General features: G+C 34.5%; 1 protein-coding gene across 1 annotated transcript; it reads right to left on the bottom strand.

Annotated features, from left to right (window-relative positions):
* Nucleotides 1-3,833: 3,833 nt before the first annotated feature.
* On the bottom strand, nucleotides 3,834-5,757 carry LOC107482331 (uncharacterized). The gene is made up of 2 exons (XM_016102784.1): nucleotides 5,752-5,757; nucleotides 3,834-5,606 (listed from the first exon to the last, which is right to left on the bottom strand). The coding sequence occupies exons 1-2, from the start codon at nucleotides 5,755-5,757 to the stop codon at nucleotides 3,834-3,836; spliced, it is 1,779 nt and encodes a 592-aa protein (XP_015958270.1).
* Nucleotides 5,758-24,011: the final 18,254 nt, after the last annotated feature.

Here is a 24,011-nt window from a genome sequence, read left to right as displayed (position 1 = left end):
AGATCTAGAAAGTCTAAACTTTGTCTGTGGTATTCTGAGTAGGATCTGGGATGGGATGACTGTGACGAGCTTCAAACTCGCGAGTGTTGGGCGCAGTGACAGTGCGCAAAAGGATCAATGGATCTTATTCCGATATGATCAAGAACTGACAGATGATTAGCCATGCGGGAAATTGTAGAGTACCATTTTCACTGAGAGGATGGATGGTAGCCATTGACAACGGTGATCCACCTACATACAGCTTGCCATGGAAAGGAGTATGAATGATTGGATGAAGGCAGCAGGAAAGTCGAGATTCAGGAGGAACAAAGCTTCTCCATACGCTTATATGAAATTTCCACCAATGAATTGCATAAGTATCTCTATCTTATTTTATGTCTTATTCAGCTTTTAATTTTTAAAACCCCATAACCATTTGAATCTGCCTGACTGAGATTTACAAGGTGACCATAGCTTACTTCAAGCCGACAATCTCCGTGGGATTGACCCTTACTCACGTAAGGTATTACTTGGATGACCCAGTGCACTTGCTAGTCAGCTGCACGGAATTGTGTATCACGATTTCGTGTACCAGTAACACACTACCCTTTTAGATAGAGAGAGCCTTTATCCAGATCTAGAGATAGGGACGGCCCTTCTCCAGGAGAAGGAGGAATCACATTATCCCCCGTCTCGAAGGACGAGCCCAGCTGTGTGGAATAGGTAGGCGTCGACCGATTCACGCTGAACGCCGAACCATCCCCTGAAAGCATAGAAAGGATTACACCTCTACGCTTGCTCGAATATTCAACTCAAAGCCCACCCACTTGCTTATCATAATTAGTAGATTAAGGTTTTCCTTAACCTTATACCATTCGATGGTCGTTAGCTAAATTGCTAAGACATAGTGAAACTTGCCTAAATGGTAGGGTTTCACTTGTTGTTTTTACAGCGGCAATGATGGTAAAAGCTGCGGCAATAACAGTGGCAAAAATTGCAGCAGCAACCATAGCTACAGAGCAACCAAATCTGAAGCCATAATGTTGATAGAGGAGGTGGCACGACTTATGAGCTTCCTACGACAACTGTAGCGGCAATGACGGCGGATCCGCGACTGAAACAATAGTTACACCGACAGTAGAGAATTTATGATTTTGTCGATCGTCATTCTCTTCTCTCCTCTCTACCACGGTGATGAGTTTTGAAAACTCAATAGTATGTAAAAGAGGGTTTTTTTGGGGGTTAAGTTTAAATTTTATAAATTAACTATTAGAGGGAGTTTTATAAATTACCATAAATAAAATATATTTTGGAAATTTTTAAAAATTTCTCCTAAAAAATTCTCTCAATTAAATATAAATCTTGTAGTGCACCCTGTATTCCATGTCTCTTTGTCGAAAGAATACAAGAGTGAGCCTTTTAGCAGTGTTGTTGTTCTTGATCTTCCTCTGTCACTCTCATATGAATCGCTGTTGGTAGCGATCATTAATAGTCTAATTCTAGAGATTGATTATGAGACTAAGGAGGTGCAAGTCTTGATTGAATGGCAGGGGAGTCCTCACGAGGAGGCCACTTGGATGAGCTGGGTAGATCTTTCTCGGATGCTCTCTAATGAAGACTTTGAGCACAAGGTTATTATAAAAGAGTGAGTGATTGATGCAAGCCTAATGATTGGCACTAGCTCTGGCCCAACAAAGGAAGTTGGAAGTGAACAAGAAATAGTTGGACTGAATGAGATAGCAGCAGAGCAAAAGAGAAAAAGAGCAAAAGAGTGAAGAGACCACCAGTATGAATGAAGAACTATAAAGTGTAAAATAAGAATGGTACACAGAAATAATTTTCTGGTGATGATAGCACGCAGAGTTAGTTACGTAACAACTTAGTCGAAAAATGATTTAAACTGAGAAAAGAAAAATAATAGAAGATATGAAAGAAATACAATGTTAGGGTGGAGTCATTTACTTCATTCTCTTCTCATTGATAATTCATATACACCACGATTCTTACTGAAATTCATTTGGTTATGTGAATTGTTTGTGAAATTGTCTCCGCTGGCCAGGGCTAACAAACACCTTCAACAATTTTGAGAATCTTAAATTATAGCCCTTTGCTTCTCTGCCGTCATTTATAGGGTTAGGATTTAGAATTTTTTAATATATATATATATATATAATATGAGTATTTTAGTTATTTTCTATAATAAGATATTATAATCATTTTTCATAAAAAAATATTAATTTAAACCGGTTTAAAATTTGATTCATCACTTTTTGGTTAAACTAATTTATCCAATCTAATTATGACAAAAATAATACTTTTTAATCAATTTTAATTGTTAAAAAATATTAAAAAAAAAGACATTTTAAACGTTTTTATTTGAGTATCTCTTAAATAAAAAATCATTGCCTGCTTTAGACGTCTATTTTTTCTAGTGATGAAAAACTAGGGCAATTTACCAATTTAAAACAATTGGGAGAATCCTTTACCAGATTACAACAATTGAAAATTGCATACCTTTATGTCTTGTTTCATTTTATATAAAAACTGTGGGATCTAACCACGGTTTTAGAATCAACATAAACCGTGGCTGGTAGCCAGGTTTTATGATGATATGATTTTGAATGTAAACCATGGTAGGCAGCCACGGTTTACGTGAGGAGAGAGCTATACATAAACCGTGGTAGGCAGCCACGGTTTATGAAGGAAGTGATTCGTGCATAAAACTCTAGAGGCAGCCATGGTTTATGAGTGTGTAGTATAAATAGGAAAGCCGTGGCTGGTGAGGGCGGATCATTTGTGAGCTTTCAAAATTAGGAGAAGGTTGGTGGGTGAGAGAAAAGATAGTTCTTTGGCTTAATAGTTTGTTTGAAATTTTGAACCAGCTGAGTGGCGAACCAATGGAAGAAGAAGCTCGGATGTATCGGTTAAATGGCGTTGCGCATGTGGCTGGATTTATCGACCAAGAGGTTGGTTAAAATGCCTTTTTATTATTATTTTTTGTTTAATGTTGTTATTATTAATGGTAGATGTTATATTATTATTTTAAAAGTTATAATAGAAATTTTTGCTGTTATCATCAATGTGAGTTTTTTTTATTTATTAAATTTCTAATTTTTGTTATTGGTAGAATTAATTTTTGTCTTAGGTGTTAGTAATATTGTTAGTGTTATTTTCGCTGTTCTTGTTATGGTTAGGGTTTTTATTGATATTAGTTTAAGTTGTTACTATTGTTGTGTGTTGAGAGTTCGCTATCTATCTTTTTGCAGCCTACTAGGGTTATTAGCGGTGTGAGAAGACAACAGAATATGCCTTTACACGAGCGTATCATACCGTATCTAGAGACCGCGGGCTTATATCACTTGGCTAGGCTGAACAGTTAGTGGTTCTGGGTTGATGAGCCTCTACTTAGCGCATTCATTGAGAGGTGGCGTCCTGAGATCCACACCTTTCACATGCCCTTTGGGGAGTGTACGGTCACCTTGGAGGACGTGGCCTATCAGCTGGGTTTACCGATTGATGGTGAGCCTATGAGTGGGTGCCTTAGTGAGTTTGAGAATTTCATGGAAAACGGAAGACAGGCATGGGTGTGGTTCCGCGAGTTGTTTGGGGAGTTACTACCGCAGAATAAAGTAAAGCAGATGACAGTATGCTACACATGGTTCCATGAGCGGTTTTGGGTTTTGCCAGCAGATGCTACTGACGAGATAGTGCGTATATACACGAGAGCCTATATTATGATGCTGTTGTCATCTCAGCTGTTTGCGGACAAGAACACCAACTGTGTCCACCTTCGCTGGTTGCCTTATGTGGCATCGTTGGAGGACTTAAGTAGATATAGCTAGGGCTCGGCCGCGCTAGTATGGTTGTACAGATGTCTTTGTCGTGGAACAAACAGAAACGTTGTCAACTTGGCTGGGCCACTTCAGCTTCTCAAGTGCAGCCTTGATGCCGTTATGCCTATCTGAGATAACAAGGATACCCTCTTGTGGCGTCACATGCATTCTTAAGTTGGACAAGAAAAAAGACCATGACTCGTCATTTTTCCCCTCCACAAGGGCGAATGCTATCGGGAGGATGTTTGAGTTCCCATCCTGTGCAATCGCCAACAGTAAGGTGCCTCCATATTTGCCGTACAAGTGGGTGCCATCAATACTCACAAGCGGCTTGCAATGCTGGAAGGCCTCAACGCAAGGTGGAAATGTCCAGAACAGATGATGAAAGTACACTGTTGACTCATCAATCTGGTCCACAACTCGAACAGGAGAGGTCTGCAACACAGTAACTGTCCCGGGCATCGTCAACTGCACTCCTAGCATCCAACGTGGCAACTCGGCATAAGACTCTTCCCAATCTCCATATATTTGTGCAACTGCCTTCTGTTTTGCTTTCCAAACCTTCCGGTAACTGGGCTTGAACCCGTAATCAGCTTCAGTTGCTTGTTGCAACACCTTGATTGGTACTGCAGCATCCGCACTAACCAACGAAAAAATCCTCGCACAGATAACGTGGTAATCAAGCTGACGGTGATCACTAGAAATAGATGTGGCTAAGCAAGTGTGGGGACTGTTATACCTCCTTACCTCCCAGGTGCCCTTTCGTGCACGGAGCGAAATCCGAATCGGCCAACTACAAGTTTTGCCGAAATCCTTGCACTTTCCATGATACTTCAGATGGTCCGATTCCAACACTCGGTACTCAACACCTCGACGGATGCTATAGTCCTTCACACTAAGAATAGCTTCATCTTTACTCTGGAAGGATTGCCCAATCTGAAATTCTGTTGACGAACCGCCAACTGTAGCAACTCCCGCCGGGTGTTCACCCAGAGCCTCCAAGTTTAGCGTCGAGAAGTGTGGAGGGTAATGCTGTGTGCCAGAACTTGAAGGATCTTGTTGTGCATGTGGATTAGCACCGGTGTCATCATCGCTGTCCCCAAAGATATTTACAGGCTCCTGGTCAGAGTCATCGTCCCGCATTGCATTCTCTACTCGATCAGGTTCCCCAAAGCCTTGAACTTCATCATCTGTGGCACGACCGGATTCCCCCTGAAATGCCTGCTGTAGGACCCCTTGATTTGGGGAAGGTACAGTACGAACTGCCTCCGTTTGTACCAAATCAGCCGCAAAGGAAGGTGAGGCAACCTGCGGAACAGATGGCCGGATCGCAGGCACCGAGCAAGACGCACCGCCTGCGGCAGTCGAGCTATGAACAGGAGCCGATGCCCCAAAACTATCTAGAGTAACCTCCAACTTCGCATACAGCTCGTGTATTCTGACCTCAGGAAAACTCCTTACGCAATGAAACAGAACCCTAATATCTTCGTCAGCCGCTAACACCAATGTATCATACATGACACTGCTTGAGACTACAACGATGGGAATCTTGTAGAAGATCTTCTTCACAAACTTGCTCCCAAAAACCCCAAGCTTCTGCAAGATGCTGCTCTTCACATCTGACAAACTGTTTGATGAACTAACAAATACACTCAACGGTTCTCTGTCAGTGAACTTCACACCATATTTTTTGTTTTTTTTTATTTTTCCAGAGCAATGCACTAAGACAAGAACACACTCTTCCTCACTTGATATTGTGATAATGATCTCCTCACCAGCTTGAATCTCACTCAACTATATATAGATTTTCAATCTACATAAACCGTCATAGGTTATAGGGTTTTATACCCATTGGACGTCCTTCATAAACCGTGGTTGTCAGCCACGTTTCATGCATTTCTTTCTTCGTAAACCGTGGCTACTTCCAGCGGTTTCTTACTTTCATTCTTAAAGAGTAAACCGTGGCTACCTACCACGGTTTACGTTGTGCTTTTCTTCCATGTAAAACCTGCCTGCTAGTCACGGTTTATGTGTAGCTTGAAACCGTGGTTGGCTCCCACGGTTTACATAGATAACGAAACAAGACATTCAGGTATCAATTTCTCTATTGTTGTAATCTGGTAAACCTTTCTCATGTTTATTTTAATTTGGTCATTTGCTTGAAAAACTAAATTACATTATTAATATTTTTATTGTATTTATTTTATATTTAAAGCAAATTAGTCAAATTTTCACTTTTTTTTTTCTACTAAAAGTATTGACTTTTTACTAACATCAAAATTAAAGATTATAGAGTTTATAATTTCATGATACTGAAATTCTCTTTTTTTTTTAGTTAATATAGATCTATTTCTAAATCTTTAGATTATAGAAATTTTAGCATTATCTCATAAAATCACTTATTCCAAAATTTTAAGTTGATAAGAATAAATACATGAATAATTTTATCTTTAACCTTTAGTACGTAGTATTATGATTGATGTCTAAATGAACACCAACCACTTTGGTGAATAACTAATGTTGTTAATCAAATAATGTTAATTGTTGTTCGTTGAATATATAAAAAAATATTTATGTTGGTATATTTTAGCTGAAAAATAGTCATCAAAAAAATATTTTAACTGCAAAAATAATGTTTATATAATTTATTTTATTTGAATTTTAATTATAAATATTTTTATTCGATAAAATTACTATAGAAAGATATATTTATAAATGGTATTTGATATATTATATGTCAATTTAGTATAACAATGTTTGTACTATACAAAGCGATCAAACTAAAATGTTCAATACTTAGATTTAAATTGACCAAAAAGTGACCTAAGCATGTTTCTTTCATAATAAAACAGCTCTATTTTTCCTACTTGGAAAAAAGCTATGGTTTTTAATTAGATTTTCAGTTCTTTAGGCATAATCTTTACTTTGAGTCTTCTAATTAAATAATGTAAAAGTCGAGAGAAAATTTTAATTAGGGTAAGTAAAAGATTTTAATATAGATTTAAAATATTTTTTTCCATTAAAGTGGATTAACTAGTTATATTTAGTTAGGGTGAAACTTTTTAGTATGAATTTATAATGGATTTTTTCATTAAAATTGATTAACTAGATAAAATTTCTGTATATGAGCCTTTTTTTTTTTCAACTTACGAAAAGAAATATATAGGGTTAAGTACGATTTTGGTCCTTAAGGTATATGTCGAAAATTTTTTCGTCTTCAACTTTTTTTTTCATATAAAATCATTTTTAAGGTTTAAAGTTAAATTTTAAAATCATTCTTTTAACTTAAATATTAAAATTTTGGATTAAATTATTCAAAATAAAAAAAATATAAAATAAAAAAAATAAGAGAAAGAAAATATTTTTGCTACAACAAAGGAGGAAGGAAAGAATAAGAAGAAGGGGAAAGGGAAGAAGAAAAAGAAACTATCTACGATTCATCTTTGCCTTCATTTCTACCATCACTTTCGTACGATTTTAACCCTTAAAATAAGGACAATTTTAAAAGTTAAATCTTAGAGACAATTTTGTATGTAAAAAAAAATTCAGAATAAATTTTTTTTTGACCTATATCTTAAAAGATCAAAATCGTACTTAACCCAAATATATACTAACCGAATTTGTAAATTGCAATAAGTAACTATTGGTTCAATATTAATGCATTATACAAATTTTCTTTTCACGTAGAAATTAATTTCTTGAGAATTAACTTAGAACGATAATGAAAGTAGATTACAAGAAAGTTTATTTGGTCCCAAAAGGGAAGGCAGCTCGAAAGTACAATGCTCACAATTAAGAACAAACGAGAAAAAAACAGTACTATACACCGCCCTTATCAAAACAAGAAGGTCGGAAAATTCTTTTTCAATTAGATAGTTTAGTCAAAATCGTCAGCTTCAATTCAGCATTGATGAACTTATACTAATTCTTCCTATGTACTTTAAGATGATGAATGAATGGATGAATAGACTTATAGTAGTATAGCTATCCTCCTTGTTTGTATTTGTAAATTATTGACGTTGATCGATCATGCATGCATGTCTTATGGTCAAAGTGGCAGAATCTGAATCACGATCATCAATAATGCGTCACCTATAAATAATAAAAATTAAAAAAAAAGAAACCATCTACCTAGCTAGGTTCATGGATAAAACTGCAAGAAAAAATTTCAAATGTATTGATACTGATATTTTAATAATTTTTAATTATTAATTTTAATTATAAAATTATTAAAATATTAATACACTGATATACTTAAAAACTTTCCAAAACTGCATGCGATGCTCATGTGGAATAGTTAACTCAAATAATGGACTCCATGTATCTCCTTAGTGGGATCATACAAAAAGCATAGCCAACAAATCTGATTTGGATTGAATCATTCATATATTCTTTAGTTAAGTATCTTTTCCTTATAATTAATAAAGGCTATTGTATCTTTTGTGATCATTCGGCCCCTACTTTGTGTTTCTTGAGCACGATGATGAATCATTTTTGTAACGTTAATTATATATCGAGAATAGTAAGAGAATGTATTCTCATGCATTGTTAAGAGATCTATGGAGATATCATTAAATGACATACGTTGTGGGCTATAGTTTTTCTAAAATTTATAAGGTTTGAGTAAAATATTAGGATTACATTGAAAATTAAATAAATTGTATGGGTGGAAACAAAATATTCTTTTCATGTTGATGGATGCAAAGGTAACTTAGTTAATTACATACCATACAAACTTGTCTCTTACTATTAAAGATATAATTATTCATATGTCTCCTTCTATCAACTTTTTTAATTAAAAATCTAAAATTTAATTCTTACATTAGTGATACCAAAAAAAAAAAAAAAGAATTTCAGTATGAGTTAAATAAAAATTTGCGCAAACTTATAAAAAAATTCTTGCATGAAAAAATGTGTTAAAAGAATAATTTATGTGCATCGTTCTATCAATTTAAGTTTTTAAAAAAAGTTGTATAATGATATGTGGTATAAAAGTTTTTATGATTTAAAAGCCTGGTGTTCAATCCTTATTCATCCTAAAGAAAAGAGTTTTAGTATAAGGCAAAAAAAAAAAAAAAGAAAAAAGAAAAAAAGATCTATGCAAAAGAAAATTCACACATTTAAAATAAAATTTTGTATAAAAGAATGTATTAGAGATGTAACCATTTATATACGGTCTTTTATCTGTTTAAATTTTTGGTAAAGTGGTATATTATGACATATTGGTTTTATGATTTGGACATGTTCCAGCATGTTGAATCACACACAACTTTTGTGTTCTAGGAATGTTTATGATTGGCGCTCTTTGTCTCAATATTTTTAGATGTGGTTTAGTACATAAATATTAAGATTGAAAATAGTTTGTATGTATCTCTAAATAGTGTATACCCGCCTTTTCTTATTGACAGTTTCTAATTTTGGGGAAGTGTAGGAGTATAAATTTGTAGGTTTGTTTCTCTAATTTCAACTATATTATTAAATCATCAAACCTTGCCTTCTCAAGAAGCTTTAGCAACCGATAATTTTGGTTTCAAATTACAGCTTTTCTTGGAGTAATCAGATGTTATGGAGATTTTATCATAATTACAAAATTGGCCTATAAATACTAAGTTAATTAAAAATAATAATAATTAATCTAGGTGAACGTTTTACTCTGTAAAATTCTGTTAACTATTATTATTAAATATCATATGGTTTAATTACTTGATTATTCCAACAATATTAACCTGAGTGTTACTAAGACAAGATGATTTTAACAATAGTATATTCTAGTTCTGTACAAGTAAGGATCGGATCTAGAATGGTTTAAATTTAATTTCATTATTTATTATCTTTAGTTGCCACCAAGATAGAGTTTTGATTTAATTATTAGTTAACCTTGGATCCTAATATTCCCCCCGAAATCATCAATTAAATATTAATCCTACAGTGGTGTGTACACGATTTAGAATATTAGATCACATAATGTTCTAATATTCCTACCATAAAATCCTGCAAATCTGTATGTCAAAAAAAGTGAAAAATTTGCATAAGATCATGTTTGTGCTTTACACAACATCTAGATTAAAACCATGCTTATAGGTGGATACTATTTTTAATCAATTAGTCATCAATGCAAGCTGGCGATTTTTTTATATATTATTTTAAACTTTAAATGAAATTAAATATCATTTCAAAATATACTAGTATCAATGGGTTATGTTAATTGACATGATAATTATTTTTTTAACAATATTTTTAATTTAATAGGTCAAGAATTAATATATAGCAGTCTAACAAATTTAAATTCTATTTAAATTTTGTTGTTGACCAATAAAATTAATAAAATTGTTGCATGCACAACAAGAAATTAAATTCTCGATATTTGCTTAAAGAAGACAGGTAAAATAATTAATTTATCAATTCATGGTGATTAATAAGGTAATTAGTGTAATAAAATTAAAGTAGCTATGAATGAATAGGTTGCCATTGATCAATAATCATTTATTTAGCAAAACATGATCATATTTCAAACTCTGGTTGTGTAATTGACGAATCATTCATAATCACACTAGGCATGGATTATTATCCAAAGCAGAGCAATGGGACCCAAGATTTTAGGATACTAAAATTGTTGTATGGGTTATGGGTGAAAGAGCATTATTAATTTATGTGAGAAGCAAAAATTAAAAAGGCCATGTTCCTTTGACCCTCCATGTCCCCATCAACAAAGGAATTGATCAAAGGCCTTTAATTTACTTTGCTACATAGCTCCTTCTATAAGGAACAACCAAATCCTAATGCCTAAATATTTCTCTCTCTTACCCCCAAATTAATGAACTTATTCAAATTTTGCAGGTGTTCTCTGTTCCCTTACATGTGCTAAATCATGTGAAACCCACATGTCACCCATATCACGTAATCTCAATTTTTTACAACATTTTTGCCCAAATATCAAAACTACAATTACTTGGAAAATTTCCTATTTAGCTCAGTTTCGGAAACAGGTTTTTTACCAGCTACTAATAAAAAAAATATAGAAACAAAATATTAATAATAATAAATAAAAGAAGTGAGGCAAAAAAAATAATAGAAAAGAACGAGGCCACGGATAATTGCTTTATACTATAGAATATTGATTAACCACTTTTTGGCAATTTAAGATCATAATGTTGCATTTTTAGTATAGTTATCAGAGTCAAATCGATAATTGATTCGGTCATACGACTGGGTTATTGTGTTAACTAGTGAGTCATTGATTTATCCGGTTAATCTGGTCATAATTAAATAAAAATATAAAATTATAAAAATAAATTTAAAAGTTATATACATATTTTCAAAAATATATTAATAACAATCAAATATCAATTTTTAGATATAATTTATGGTGCAAAATGAGATAATAAATTAGTCACTAGTACAAAATACTTTCTCAATTTAAATGAATAAGAAAAAAAAACAAAAGATAACACAATCAATATCAATATATTAATATGTTTATATATTATCTGTTGTTACTTATTTGGTGTTTATGTCAATCCATACTTAAAAAGATAAAAAAATTCATTTATAGTTTATTATATATTTAATTTGTCACCTATTATACTGAGAAGCATGTTGGCGCAGCGGCAAGAGGGGAGGCGTGTTTGTTGGCTGCTTCGTGTTCGAATCTCTGCTTCACTCATTTTTGGAGTAAATTGGACAGGAGTTTCTACCATGGTTCGGTGGCGGGCGGGTCTAGTGGAATATGGGGTGCGAACTGGCCGGTTTTCAACGAATTTTACCACCATTGATCGATTCAATTGTAGGACCGGTCCAAATTACTAACCGAACCGACCAGACCACCGATTTACTGGTTTTTCAGTCGAATCGATCAGTCCAATCCGATTTTGATAACTATGATTTCTAGATGTTTAAAAAAAAAATATAAATTTCTTAAAATTATTTGACTTTTACATTCTATTACTTATGTCGTTTACGTTGACAACGAAATCAAATCATTGGACAACTAATAAAAAGTGTTTGTAGTACGATTTAAATTAATTTAAAAAATAAAATAGATAAAATTTACTACAATTTGAATTGTATCAGTTTGATTTTATTTTTAATCTAATTTAATTTAATTAAAAAAATTATAATTTGTATTGTATTAATTTGATTTGATTTTTTAATCGAATCCTATTTAAACTACTAATCTAAAATTCCACAACATTGCCATCTAACCTCCAAACTTCAATATAACGAGTCATATCTTTTTTCACAATGCTCTTTTAGCATCTGTTCTTTTACGACATAAAACTAGACATAACTAAATTTTTGACAAAACAAATTCTGCCTCAATCTAAGCCCCAATGACTAAGTTATGATCACTCAAAGTTGGGTCAAATTTTACAAATTTTGCAGAATTTTGGTGTTCTTTGTTCTTCCTATGTAACAGCCCAGACCACCCGCTAGCACGATATTGTCGCTTTGTCACACAAGACCTCACGGTTTTGTCTTTGACGATAGGGATGATAGCCGAAGCCCACCACACTCACTCGTAAAAATGCGTCATGCTAAGGAGAGGTATCCACACCCTTATAAGGCATGCTTCGTTCCCCTCCCCAACCGATGTGGGACCTTACAATCCACCCCCCTAAGGGAGCCCAGTGTAACACCCCAATTACCCTAAGCCTTACCTTTAGTCGTAAAGTAAAGGTTAATCAAAGGTTACGACCATCCTAAGGCTTATACATATTTATATATATAAGAAAATAATATCTTCTAGAAGCCTGATGAAGGATTAAGCTCAAAGACATAATTACATAAGCGCAAAACGTTCACACGAAGCTAACACATAAGATGTAAGGTATAGATGCAAGAGAATAAAATATATATATAAAACAGCTTATACAACTTATCTCTCAAGTAAGCCTCTAAGGCCATAAAGTTAAATATACAAAGGGTGAGAGAATACTACGACAAAAGTAAAGCAGAAATATACAAGGAAAGAACCATACTCCGCTCTGTCACCATGTCCGCAATTTCACCGAGGTGAATTATGACCTGCATCTGAAAAATAACAACAAAGTATGGAATGAGAATCGAAGGTTCTCAGTATGGTAACAGTGCCCAATATGTAAGATGTAAGGCTCCAGGACGCCAAAGGCAATCCTAGAACTTCGCATCAAAACGGGTATTCAAGCTTAGAATAAAAATTAAATAAATAAAGAACTTAACCATAAACAGGGCTACCTAAACTTAAGAGAATTCTAACTAATACTAATCACACCGCTGTATCTCACAGCCTTCGTCAACCTACCCTCTGTGAGATCCCATCGCCACCACCTACCTGACCTCCTCAACACCAGACAAACACAGATAATGCAAGCAAGGAAAACACAGGTAGTATCATATATAACAAGTAATTCAAGAAGCAAGTAGGCATATTATACAATTAGAAAAACTAAAGTAATCAAAGCAAGCAAGCATATAGAAGATGCACATGATGGATGTCTGTCCTATTGGCTATGATATCATATGTCGGTTATTGTGCCAAACCCGACTGAAAATCCGGTCAACAACTCCCAGATTAGTCTCTCTATTGCGCATAAGGAAGAATAATTTTGAGGGATGAGTACCCTACCACCTTCTCCTTTCAGAGGGAAACATTCCAAGGGAGTGTGCCCTACCACCTTCCTCTGGTTGCCTTATAATTCTGTGGGTTAGTCCCCTACCACATTGCAATCAGAGAGAAATCGCATTCTCAAGAAGGATAATTCCGAGGGATAAGTGCCCTACCACCTTCTCCTTTCATAGGGAAACATTCCGAGGGAGCGTGCCCTACCACCTTCCTTTGAAACGACAAGTATGAGTGAGAAGTCCAGCTTCAACTCTCACATCTGAACGTAGGCGGGAGACTGCCACAGCCCCTATGATGGATAACAATGCATATCATAATCAAGTATTCAATCTCAGATGCCAGTGCTCATAGCACCCTTCCACTCATACTCATTCCATTAACCATAATCATTCATTTCCAAGTCCTCAACTCATCACAACCATCATCAATTCATCATTTCCATTCATTCCGAACTCATTAGTTGATAAACTCCATTTTTAGGGTTTATCTTGTACTTAATTTAAGGGATTTTATCATCTTTTTTTAACATTTATTTAATGAAATAGCATGGTTCCATGACTTTCTCTTAATTTGTGCTTAAGTGTAAAAACATGCTTTTTAGGCCTTTAATTTGCTAGTTTTAATTCACCTTTGATTCCACTAGATGCCTTGATATGTGTGTTAGTGATTCCAGGTTGAAAATGCTAGGAATAGATCAAAGGAGTAAAGAGAAGAGCATGCAAAATGGAAAAACATGGAAAATCAAGGATTTGGAGTGCACACATTGATGCGCACGCGTGAATGTGAAGCCGCATGGCGACACGTACGTGTGACATGACGCGTACATGTGGGACGAAAAATTCCAAGCTACGTGTACATGTGACCCACGCGTACGCGTCACTGTTCGCCCGTGACCTCATTAAAGTGAAAATGCTGGGGACAATTTCTGAGCTTCCCAGGCCCAAATCCAACATATTTCTGAGCCTATTACATGCAGAATTCAAGAGGAGTCAGGGGGATCATTCACACACTTAGTTTGAGAGAGAGAGAGAGAGATATATATAGAATTATAGAGAGGGAGGCTCTCTCCTCTCTCTAGATTAGGGTTCTTAGTTTTACTCCTTTTAGATCTAGATCTCATTTTCTCTTTTGCTTTAGTTTTCCTTTACCTTTATTTGTTCTAGTACTTTACTTCTCTTGTTGTTTCCTTTATATTGTCAATTTTAGTTTATGAACTCTCTTGTTGATTTCTATTTCCTTTTTAATGCAATTTGTTATTTCCATGTCTTCTTATATTTGCTTTAGTTCTCTATTGTTGATTTCTTGCCTTTGTAGTTATAGCTCCTTTAATTCTTGCAATTTATGATGTTTACCTTTTATGCCTTCCAAGTGTTTGATAAAATGCTTGGTTGGGTTTTAGAGTAAATTTTTCTCCTCTTGACTTGGGTTGAATAATTGGAGACTCTTGAGTTATCAAACCCTTTTGTTGATTGATAATTGGAAGTTGCTAGTTGACTTGAATGCCACTAAAGCTAGTTTTTCACAATGATTTGACTAGGACTTATGAACTCAAGTTGATTGTATCCACTTGAATTTTCTTCATAGTTAGAGATTAACTAAGTGGGAGCAATGGACAATTCTTATCACAATTGATGATGATAATGAGGATAGGACTTCTAGTTCTCATCACTTGCCAAGAGCTTTCTTAGCTATTAGCTTATTTCTTTTGTTATTTACATTTCTTGTTCCTTATTACAAAAACCCCAAAACATTCCTTCATAACCAATAATAAAGCACTTCATTGTAATTTCTAGGGAGAACGACCCAGGATTAATACTCTCGGTTATTTTTATTGGGGTTGAACTTGTGACAACCATATTAAATTTGATGTGAGGATTCATTGTTGGTTTAGACTATACTTGCAACGAGATATTTTTTGTGAAAATCTATACCGACAAAATTCTCCTCATCATTAGTTCAACAGTTTCTCATTTCATATATCTTTCTTCCTTCACACTCTACCAAACCCATCCTCAGTACACTGATGCGTGAGCATCTTGTCTATCTTTTCCTAATGAATTTGCATCTAATTTGTTGAGTTTAATAAAGAATTAATTATATTTTAGCCACTATGGATGCTATTTTTAGTTTTGTGAAATTTTATTTATTTTAGGTAGCATTCGGAGGGATTTGATGAAGTTTCTGCAGAGAAAAAGAAGAAACCAAAGAGATGACCAGCGAAGACCGACGCGGACGCATGGCTCACGCGACCGCGCGGAATGGAGAAATTGCAATGACGCGATCGCGTGCCTGACGCGAACGCGTGGACTGGAATATGTACAAATGACGCGAATGCGTGGACGACGCGGACGCGTCACATGCGCGGTCTGCAAAAATACAAATGACGCTGGAGGCGAATTCTGGGCTGTTTTAACCCAGTTTCCAAGCCCAGAAAACACAGATTAAAAGTTGCAGAATGGACAAATCAAGTGATCCCCACCCATCAACTGAAGATCTGTTAATTAATTCAAATTTAAATTCAAATCTTATGTTTTGGGAAAATATATTATTTTTAGTTTTAGATATTAGATTTTAAATTAATGAGGATTAGTTATAAAAAGGGGAGACTTCTCTTCTATTAGGTACATTACATTAGAGGGATTCCATTAGGAAATTCTATACAAATTTACATTCTACATTCCATGAGCAACTAAACCTCCACTGTTAAGGTTAGGAGCTCTGTCTATTTGTATGGATTGATTTTATTACTTTTTCTATTTCAATTTATGTTTTGGATTTATATTTAAGAATTGTTTTCGTTCTTTATCTTATGAATTTGGGTGGAACGGAAGTATGACCCTCTTTCTATTTGAGTTCTTGTATAACTTGAAAAAGCTCTATACTTGAACAACAGCTTGAAAACATATTCTCCTGAATTCTAATTATCTGGATTTAACGGGATACGTGACATATAATCCTTTTATTCTTTGGGTAATTAGAGTTTTTGTGGCATGCAAACTGGAATTTGATTATATACCCTTAAATTGAAATTAATTGACCAAGGAATTGGCAGTTAATGAATTTTAGAGGAGACTAGGAAGGTCTAAGGAATTAGGGTCTAGTCACATATAGTTTGCCATAAATTAAATCCTACATAATTAAAATAGTTAGTAAGAAAAGTTAATCCGGAAAAATAGATAACTCTGAAGCCTTAACTGTTTATCCATATTTTATTTTTATTGTTTATACTTTTGATATTTTGAATTCGAACTTAAACCTTTTGAACATCTCAAAACTAATTTCTGCTTGCCTAACTAAGCCAATCAATCAATCATTGTTGTTTGATCCATCAATCCTCGTTGAATCGACCCTTACTCACGTAAGGTATTACTTGGTACGACCCAATGCACTTGCCGGTAAGTAGTGTGGGTTGTAAAATACCACACCAAGTTTTTGGTGCCGTTGCTGGGAATTGACTGTGATTAAAAACTATTAGTTGTTTGATTGTTTAGATTATGCGTTTTAATTTTAATTTTATTTTAAAAAAAATTGTTTTATTATTTTTCGAAAAAAAAAGAAAAATAAAAAATTTCCTCGTTTTTTTTTTTTTTGTTTTTCTTTGTTCATAACCCCTTCCCCATTTTATTTTCCTTGTTTGTTTTTGTTTTATTTTTCATTTTTTTCTTTTGTTTACGTCTTTTATTTTTTTCATTTGTTTTTTTAAATTGTTTACGTTTCTTTCTTTTTCGTGAGTACCTTTCCCCTGTTTCGTTTTCTTTTTCTTTTCTTTTAATATTTAGTTTTTTTAAAAAAAATAAAATATATATATATTTTAGTATTAATATTTTTCCTTAATTCCTGAAATTAAATTTGGTGTCTCCGTAGTAATTTTTTTTCTCTAAAAAAAATTGTTCTGTCTTCTTTGCTTTCCTGTTTACCATATGGTGCGTTTAATCCTTTTTGGTGTTTTGTACTAAGGAAAAATAATGGAGAGAGTTCACATAGATTACTACTCACACCCAAGTAGTGATTCATATTATGGTGGATGGAGGAACTATCCAAATTTTGGTTAGCAGAGTCAAAACCAAAGAAACTTCAATGCTCCATGTTCCAACTATCAAGAGCCACCACCTCCATATTCATACCACGAACCACCATCTCTATATTCGTACCAAGAACCACCACCTTTCTATCCATATCAAGAACCATCATCTTTCTACCCATATCAAGAACCATCATCCTTCTACCCATATCAAGAGCCACCATCTTCCTATTCATCTCAAATACCATCAGATCTTGAGCTCCTCATGAAAGAATGCTTACACGATATAAAGACAAGTGTTAAAAATATAGAGAACTATGTGTAGGCAATAATCAAGTCACAGGAAGAGGAGCAAGCAAATTCCTTCCCAAGAGATATAATACAAGATCCTATGAAAAAAAGTGAGGAAATCAATCAAAGGAGTTTATACTCTAGTGAACTAGAGAATTTTTCATCCTCACACATGGAAGAAAAGGAAGATGCAAAAGCAAAGGAGGAAGATGCACAACCTCCCATGCCTTTGGTAAGCAATAAAGAAGAGATTGAATTAGAAGATAGCTACCAAGAGGAAGAGGTTGAAATTGAGAAAGCTTGCAAAGAGGTAGAAGAATTCAAAGAAGAACACAAGGGAGTGGAGCTTGCAAAACCACCATCACCATCCAATACAACATTTAAGTGGGTAAAATTCCTATCCTTAACCTGTACTTTCCCAGTTGAATATGGGCTACTAGAGACGGATGGTCAACTTAGAGCTCTTTGTGGCATTAAGAGTAAGAGGAAGATGGTTAGTGGTAAGAGTTGTCAAGCAAGGTTCAATATGGTTGCATGCTCTAAATTGAAGTACAAGGATTGGTGTAGAGCTCAATTGAATGGATCTAGAAGGTTGTTTGGATGTCTCTGTGAGAATCCAGATTGCTTGCCACCCGGTGGGAACAATGGTGATCCACAAGAAGACGGATGTAAAAGCAAGGTTTGGACCCTGTAATTTTTTCCCACAATCAACACTATTGGGGCCTTGTCACTTACTTCAACTTGCTCAAAGGTGTTATGCGCCTAGTTTGGGATCCCAGTAGCCATTGGAATTACAAACATTAGTGGGGTTCCTGGATCAGTACAAGCATAAGCCACCATGACAAGGAGCTCACCACATGTCCAACTTAAGGACTTTAACTAAAAGTGCTTGGTGGGAGACAACCCACCGTGGTATGATAATTTTTTTTCATTTTTAGTTATTTTTCGTAGTAGTAGTTTTCTTACTTAATTGGTTTTTATTGAGTTCTTACTAATTTTCTGATCATGTAGCTATTTTAGAATAGGAACCGGATAATTAAAAAAAAAGAGAAGAGGAGCACATGACGCGCAAGCGTCGCTGACGCGTACGCGTCATATGCATGTGCGTGAAAAATAACATTTAACAGAGAGATGCGCGGGAGTGGCGCAGGAATGGAGCCTTTCGCACAAACGATCCCACACGTTCGCGTCATTTGTGATTTTTGCCATTCACGCGGGCGCGTCACTGACACGGACGCGTGACCTGCAAAATCGACGTAAAAGAGTGTTTGGGCAGAGAGTTGTGCTGGCTTGGGGCAAGAAGTGTGCTAAAAGCACAAATTTGATCACGCGGACGCGTGACTGACGCGTCCGCGTCAATTGCACATATGGCCATCCATGCGTTCGCATGCATGACGTGAACGCGTCGTATGAAAATTTGGCTCCCAAGCCATGCGAACAGAAAGTCGCGCGGGCACGCGGCTGGCTTCGCACAAATCGCAGAAAACCCAGGGCACGCGGACGCGTGCCTGACGCTTACGCTTTATTATGGAAATTTCGCGACCCACGCGAACGCGTGCTGCACGCGTTCGCGTCGCTTGCGCCACACTAATTTGCCGCGCAGTTTTCTTTCTCTCTCTCTCCCAATCCTAATTCTCTCTTATTCTTTTATCCTTTTATTTTTCTTTCCTCATAATATTTATCTCTTTCTATTTTCAGTTCTTATTTGCTTGAGGACAAGCAAACCTTTAAGTTTGGTGTTGACGCTTCGCTTAAAGCTTTTCTGTTTATTCTTATGGCACCAAAAGGGAGGCGAATCATCTTCACGGAGGAGCACAACCTGAAGAATAAAATGACCGCTAGGATAACTAAGGTGGTTGAGTTCCTTTCATTTTTATTCCTCCCCTCTTTTTTCTATGTTATGTTCTGGCTTTCTGCTATTTTGCTTTGTTTGTTGCATGATCTTTTATTAGTTAGAATTCTAGGACTTGTTTTTTTTTTAATTTCTTTAATTCTGAAAAGATGTTTCATGTACCACTCACTGAACTTGAATCTAAAAAGAAAAGAAAAAGAAGTGATGTATTGCATGAGAAATTGAGTTTAATTCTAAGAATAGTCTTATTTACTTAAATATGGTGGTATTTTCTGTGATTTTTGAATGCATGATATGAACAGTGCATATTTGAATTTGAATCAAGGGATGTTGATGTATAAGGAACAGGAATTTAGAGAATTATTATGATTTCTCTGAAATAAACAAAAATTTAATCCTTGAAGCAAAAGAAACAGCAAAAGAAAAAATCATTATATAAAAAAATAAACAATAATAAAAGCAAGGTCCAAGGCTCTGAGTATCAATGACTAGGGAGGTCAGACATTATTAAAAGCTCAAAGAGTTGTTTCCCTAGTCATATGCTTGTGGTGTGATTGTGTCAAGTAATCCTTGAGACAGAACACTTAGAGTCGAGACCAAGTCCATTTAACAGAGTATGCCAAAGGCTTTGAGCACCACTGTCTGGGAGTAATTGAAAGAAAAATCAGAACTCAAAGAGAGTTTCCCAGTTAAGTGCTTGTGGTGTTTATGTGTCAAGTAATCCTTGAGACAAAACTTTTAAAGTCATGGCTAGGCTCAAGGTGTAAAGCACCAAAGAAAAATAAGTTAAACTAAATTTTGCTGTGTTCAAGGATTAAACTGAAATATAAAAGATCAGAGAATTCATAATATTATCCGGATTCTACTTCCAGATAACAGTGACATCCTTCTGATTTAAAGGAGAGTGAGATGCCAAACCTATCCAGGATTACAGTTATAAACCCCACTATAAAAAGAGACATGAGCTTAATCGAACACTCATTCTCATGGAAATTCACATCCTAAGCTTATATTAGTTTTGGTTTCTTGAGGACAAGCAACAGTTTAAGTTTGGTGTTGTGATGCGTGAGCATATTGTCTATCTTTTCCTAGTGAATTTGTATCTAATTTGTTGAGTTTAATAAAGAATTAATTATATTTTAGCCACTATGGATGCTATTTTGAGTTTTGTGCAATTTTATTTATTTTAGGTAGCATTCAGAGGGATTTGATGAAGTTTCTGCAGAGAAAAAGAAGAAGCCAAAGAGATGACTAGCGAAGACCGACGCGAATGCATGGCTCACGCGACCGAGCAGAATGGAGAAATTGCAATGACGCGATCGCGTGCCTGACGCGAACGCGTGGACTGGAATATGCACAAATGACGCGAATGCGTGGACGACGCGGACGCATCACATGCGCGATCTGCAAAAATACAAATGACGCTGGAGGTGAATTCTGGGCTGTTTTAACCCGGTTTTCAAGCCCAGAAAACACAGATTAAAAGCTGCAGAATGGACAAATCAAGTGGTCCCCACCCATCAACTGAAGATCTGTTAATTAATTCAAATTTAAATTCAAATCTTATCTTTTAGGAAAAGATATTATTTTTAGTTTTATATATTAGATTTTAAATTAATGAGGATTAGTTATAAAAAGGGGAGACTTCTCTTCTATTAGGTACATTACATTAGATAGATTCCATTAGGGAATTCTATACAAATTTACATTCTACATTCCATGAGCAACTAAACATCCACTATTAAGGTTATGAGCTCTGTCTATTTGTATGGATTGATTTTATTACTTTTTCTATTTCAATTTATGTTTTGGATTTATATTTAAGAATTATTTTCGTTCTTTATCTTATGAATTTGGGTGGAACGGAAGTATGACACTCTTTCTATTTGAGTTCTTGTAAAACTTGGAAAAGCTCTTTACTAGAACAACAGCTTGAAAACATATTCTCATAAATTTAAATTATCTGGATTTAACGCGATACGTGACATATAATCCTTTTATTTTTGGGTAATTAAAGTTTTTGTGGCATGTAAACTGGAATTTGATCATCACCCTCTAATTGGAATTAATTGACCAAGGAATTGGCAGTTAATGAATTTTAGAGGAGACTAGGAAGGTCTAAGGAATTAGGGTCTAGTCACGTATAGTTTGCCATATATTAAATCCTACATAATTAAAATAGTTAGTAAGAAAAGTTAATCCGAAAAAATAGATAACTCTGAAGCCTTAACTGTTTATCCATATTTTATTTTTATTGACTATACTTTTGATATTTTGAATTCGAACTTAAACCTTTTGAACATCTCAAAACCAATTTCTGCTTGCATAACTAAGCCAATCAATCAATCATTATTGCTTGATCCATCAATCCTCGTAGAATTGACCCTTACTCACGTAAGGTATTACTTGGTACGACCTGGTGCACTTGCCGGTAAGTAGTGTGGGTTGTAAAATACCGCACCATACACCAGAAACCTAACCCTCCGTTTGCTAACTTTTCAAAATAATACTAACTCGAATTCCTTAGGTCCTATCCCATGTTCAAATATCCAAAACTAGGACCATGAGTCTTAAAATGGTGTTATAGAAGCTTACAACCTTGTTGGAAAGGTGTAATAGTTGAAAACAAAGTTAAAATTTGAGCAACAAGGCGTGTGCATATGCACAGGGGTGTACGTGCGCACGCCCAAGAGAGTTTTAAAACATGTGCGTACGCATAGGAGTGTGCGTACGCACAGGTACCAAAATTTGCAATTCTGTTCGGTCGCCCAAGGCATGCTAACGCCCCTAAGGCTGCGTTTATTTTTAGAGACAGGACAGAACATGACACTGAAACGGAGACAATAGGACGAAGACACTAAAAATTATCTTTTGTGTATTGTGTTTGGATACGATGGACAAAATACTAATGTAATGTCTAGTATTATGTTTGGATTCACATGGAAAAGACTAAAATATTATATGAAATGACTAAAATAGCCCTGTGATTCCAAATTTTCTACATCAATACAAATTAATTTAATAAAAAATGAGAGTACATAGGAGTACAGACGGAACTTGAAAAAAATATTTGAAGAGGCAAAAAATTTTATTAAAAAAATATATTAGTATTTATATTAAAATAAAATTTATAAATATAATTATTTTATTTTAAAATTTATTATTAATATGTAGAAATACATATAATTAAGATTAACAAAAAAATAAATCTGAATTTGATTAATAAATAAGCCAAATTAATTTTAAATAAAAATTAATTTTTAAAAAAATCCATTTTTACATGAAAAAACAATAAAAACTGATTTTTTTTATAAGAAACTAATTTTTCTTTAAATTATATAAAATCAATTACAATTTATAAATTATTTTTTAGCATTTTAAAAGATCAATTTTACTTTTGATAATATTTATCTTTCAAAAGTTTCAAGATTAATTATTTTTGTTATTATTTTTATTACAAATCAAATAAAATAATATAAGGTTAAAATGGTATTGAAGTAAAACGATAAAAAGAAAAGAATTATCTACCCCCAATAAAAAAATTCTACAGAAAGGAGAGAGAACCTGGAAAAGAAAGAGATAGAGAAAGAATAGGAAGAAAAAAGTATATCTGAACAACGCAATAAGAAAAATAAGAAGGGGTAATAGTGGAAAAAAGGAAAACAAAATTTATAAAATTGTCCGTGTCCACTCTTCCAAATCCCGTGTCCATCATTGTCCTTCGTGAAAGAGTGGACTGATGATTGAATTTTTGCCGGTATAGAAATTATCGAGTAATCAATCGTAGTATAGTCTAAACCGATGCAAAATCCATCATCAAACAATTCTACAATCTATAACCGAGAGTATTAGTCCCGAGTCGTTCTTCCCTAGGAATGCTACAAGGATGCATGTTATTGGTTAAGTGGTCTTTTGTGGCTTGAGGAGTGTGGCATAAAAGTGCTAATAAAAAAAAAACAACAATCAATCAATATTAAAAGCCTTGGCCAAGGTTGAACATTGGAAGTTCCATCACTATAGCTTCCTTCAATTGTGATAACAAAGGAGTGTTGCTTCACTTAGTTAACCCCTAATTATAGAGGAAAGTCAAGTAAAAGTAACTAACTTGAGTCACAAGTCCTAGCCTTACCCTAGGGAAGTCTAGCTTTAGTGCACTCTAAGTCAATTAGCAATTCTCAATTCTTAATCAACAATTGACATCCATTATTCAAGTGTCTCCAATGACTCAACCACTAGGCCAAGTGAAGGGATGCTACTCCATATCTAAAGTTGGAATTTTCTCAAACATTTGGTGAGCAAGAATGAAAGACATAGTAAAATTGAGAAGAGGTTTAGAATCAAAGTGATTCAACACAAGAGATTAACAACAATCAACAATGAACAACAATGAAAAATAAAATCTTCAATGAATCAATAGAATCCAATAACAACAAA

Source organism: Arachis duranensis, chromosome 1, assembly GCF_000817695.3.
Source record: "Arachis duranensis cultivar V14167 chromosome 1, aradu.V14167.gnm2.J7QH, whole genome shotgun sequence".
NCBI lineage: Eukaryota > Viridiplantae > Streptophyta > Magnoliopsida > Fabales > Fabaceae > Arachis > Arachis duranensis.
Note: the sequence above shows the minus strand (reverse complement) of the source record. Positions and strands in the feature narration are given on the sequence as shown.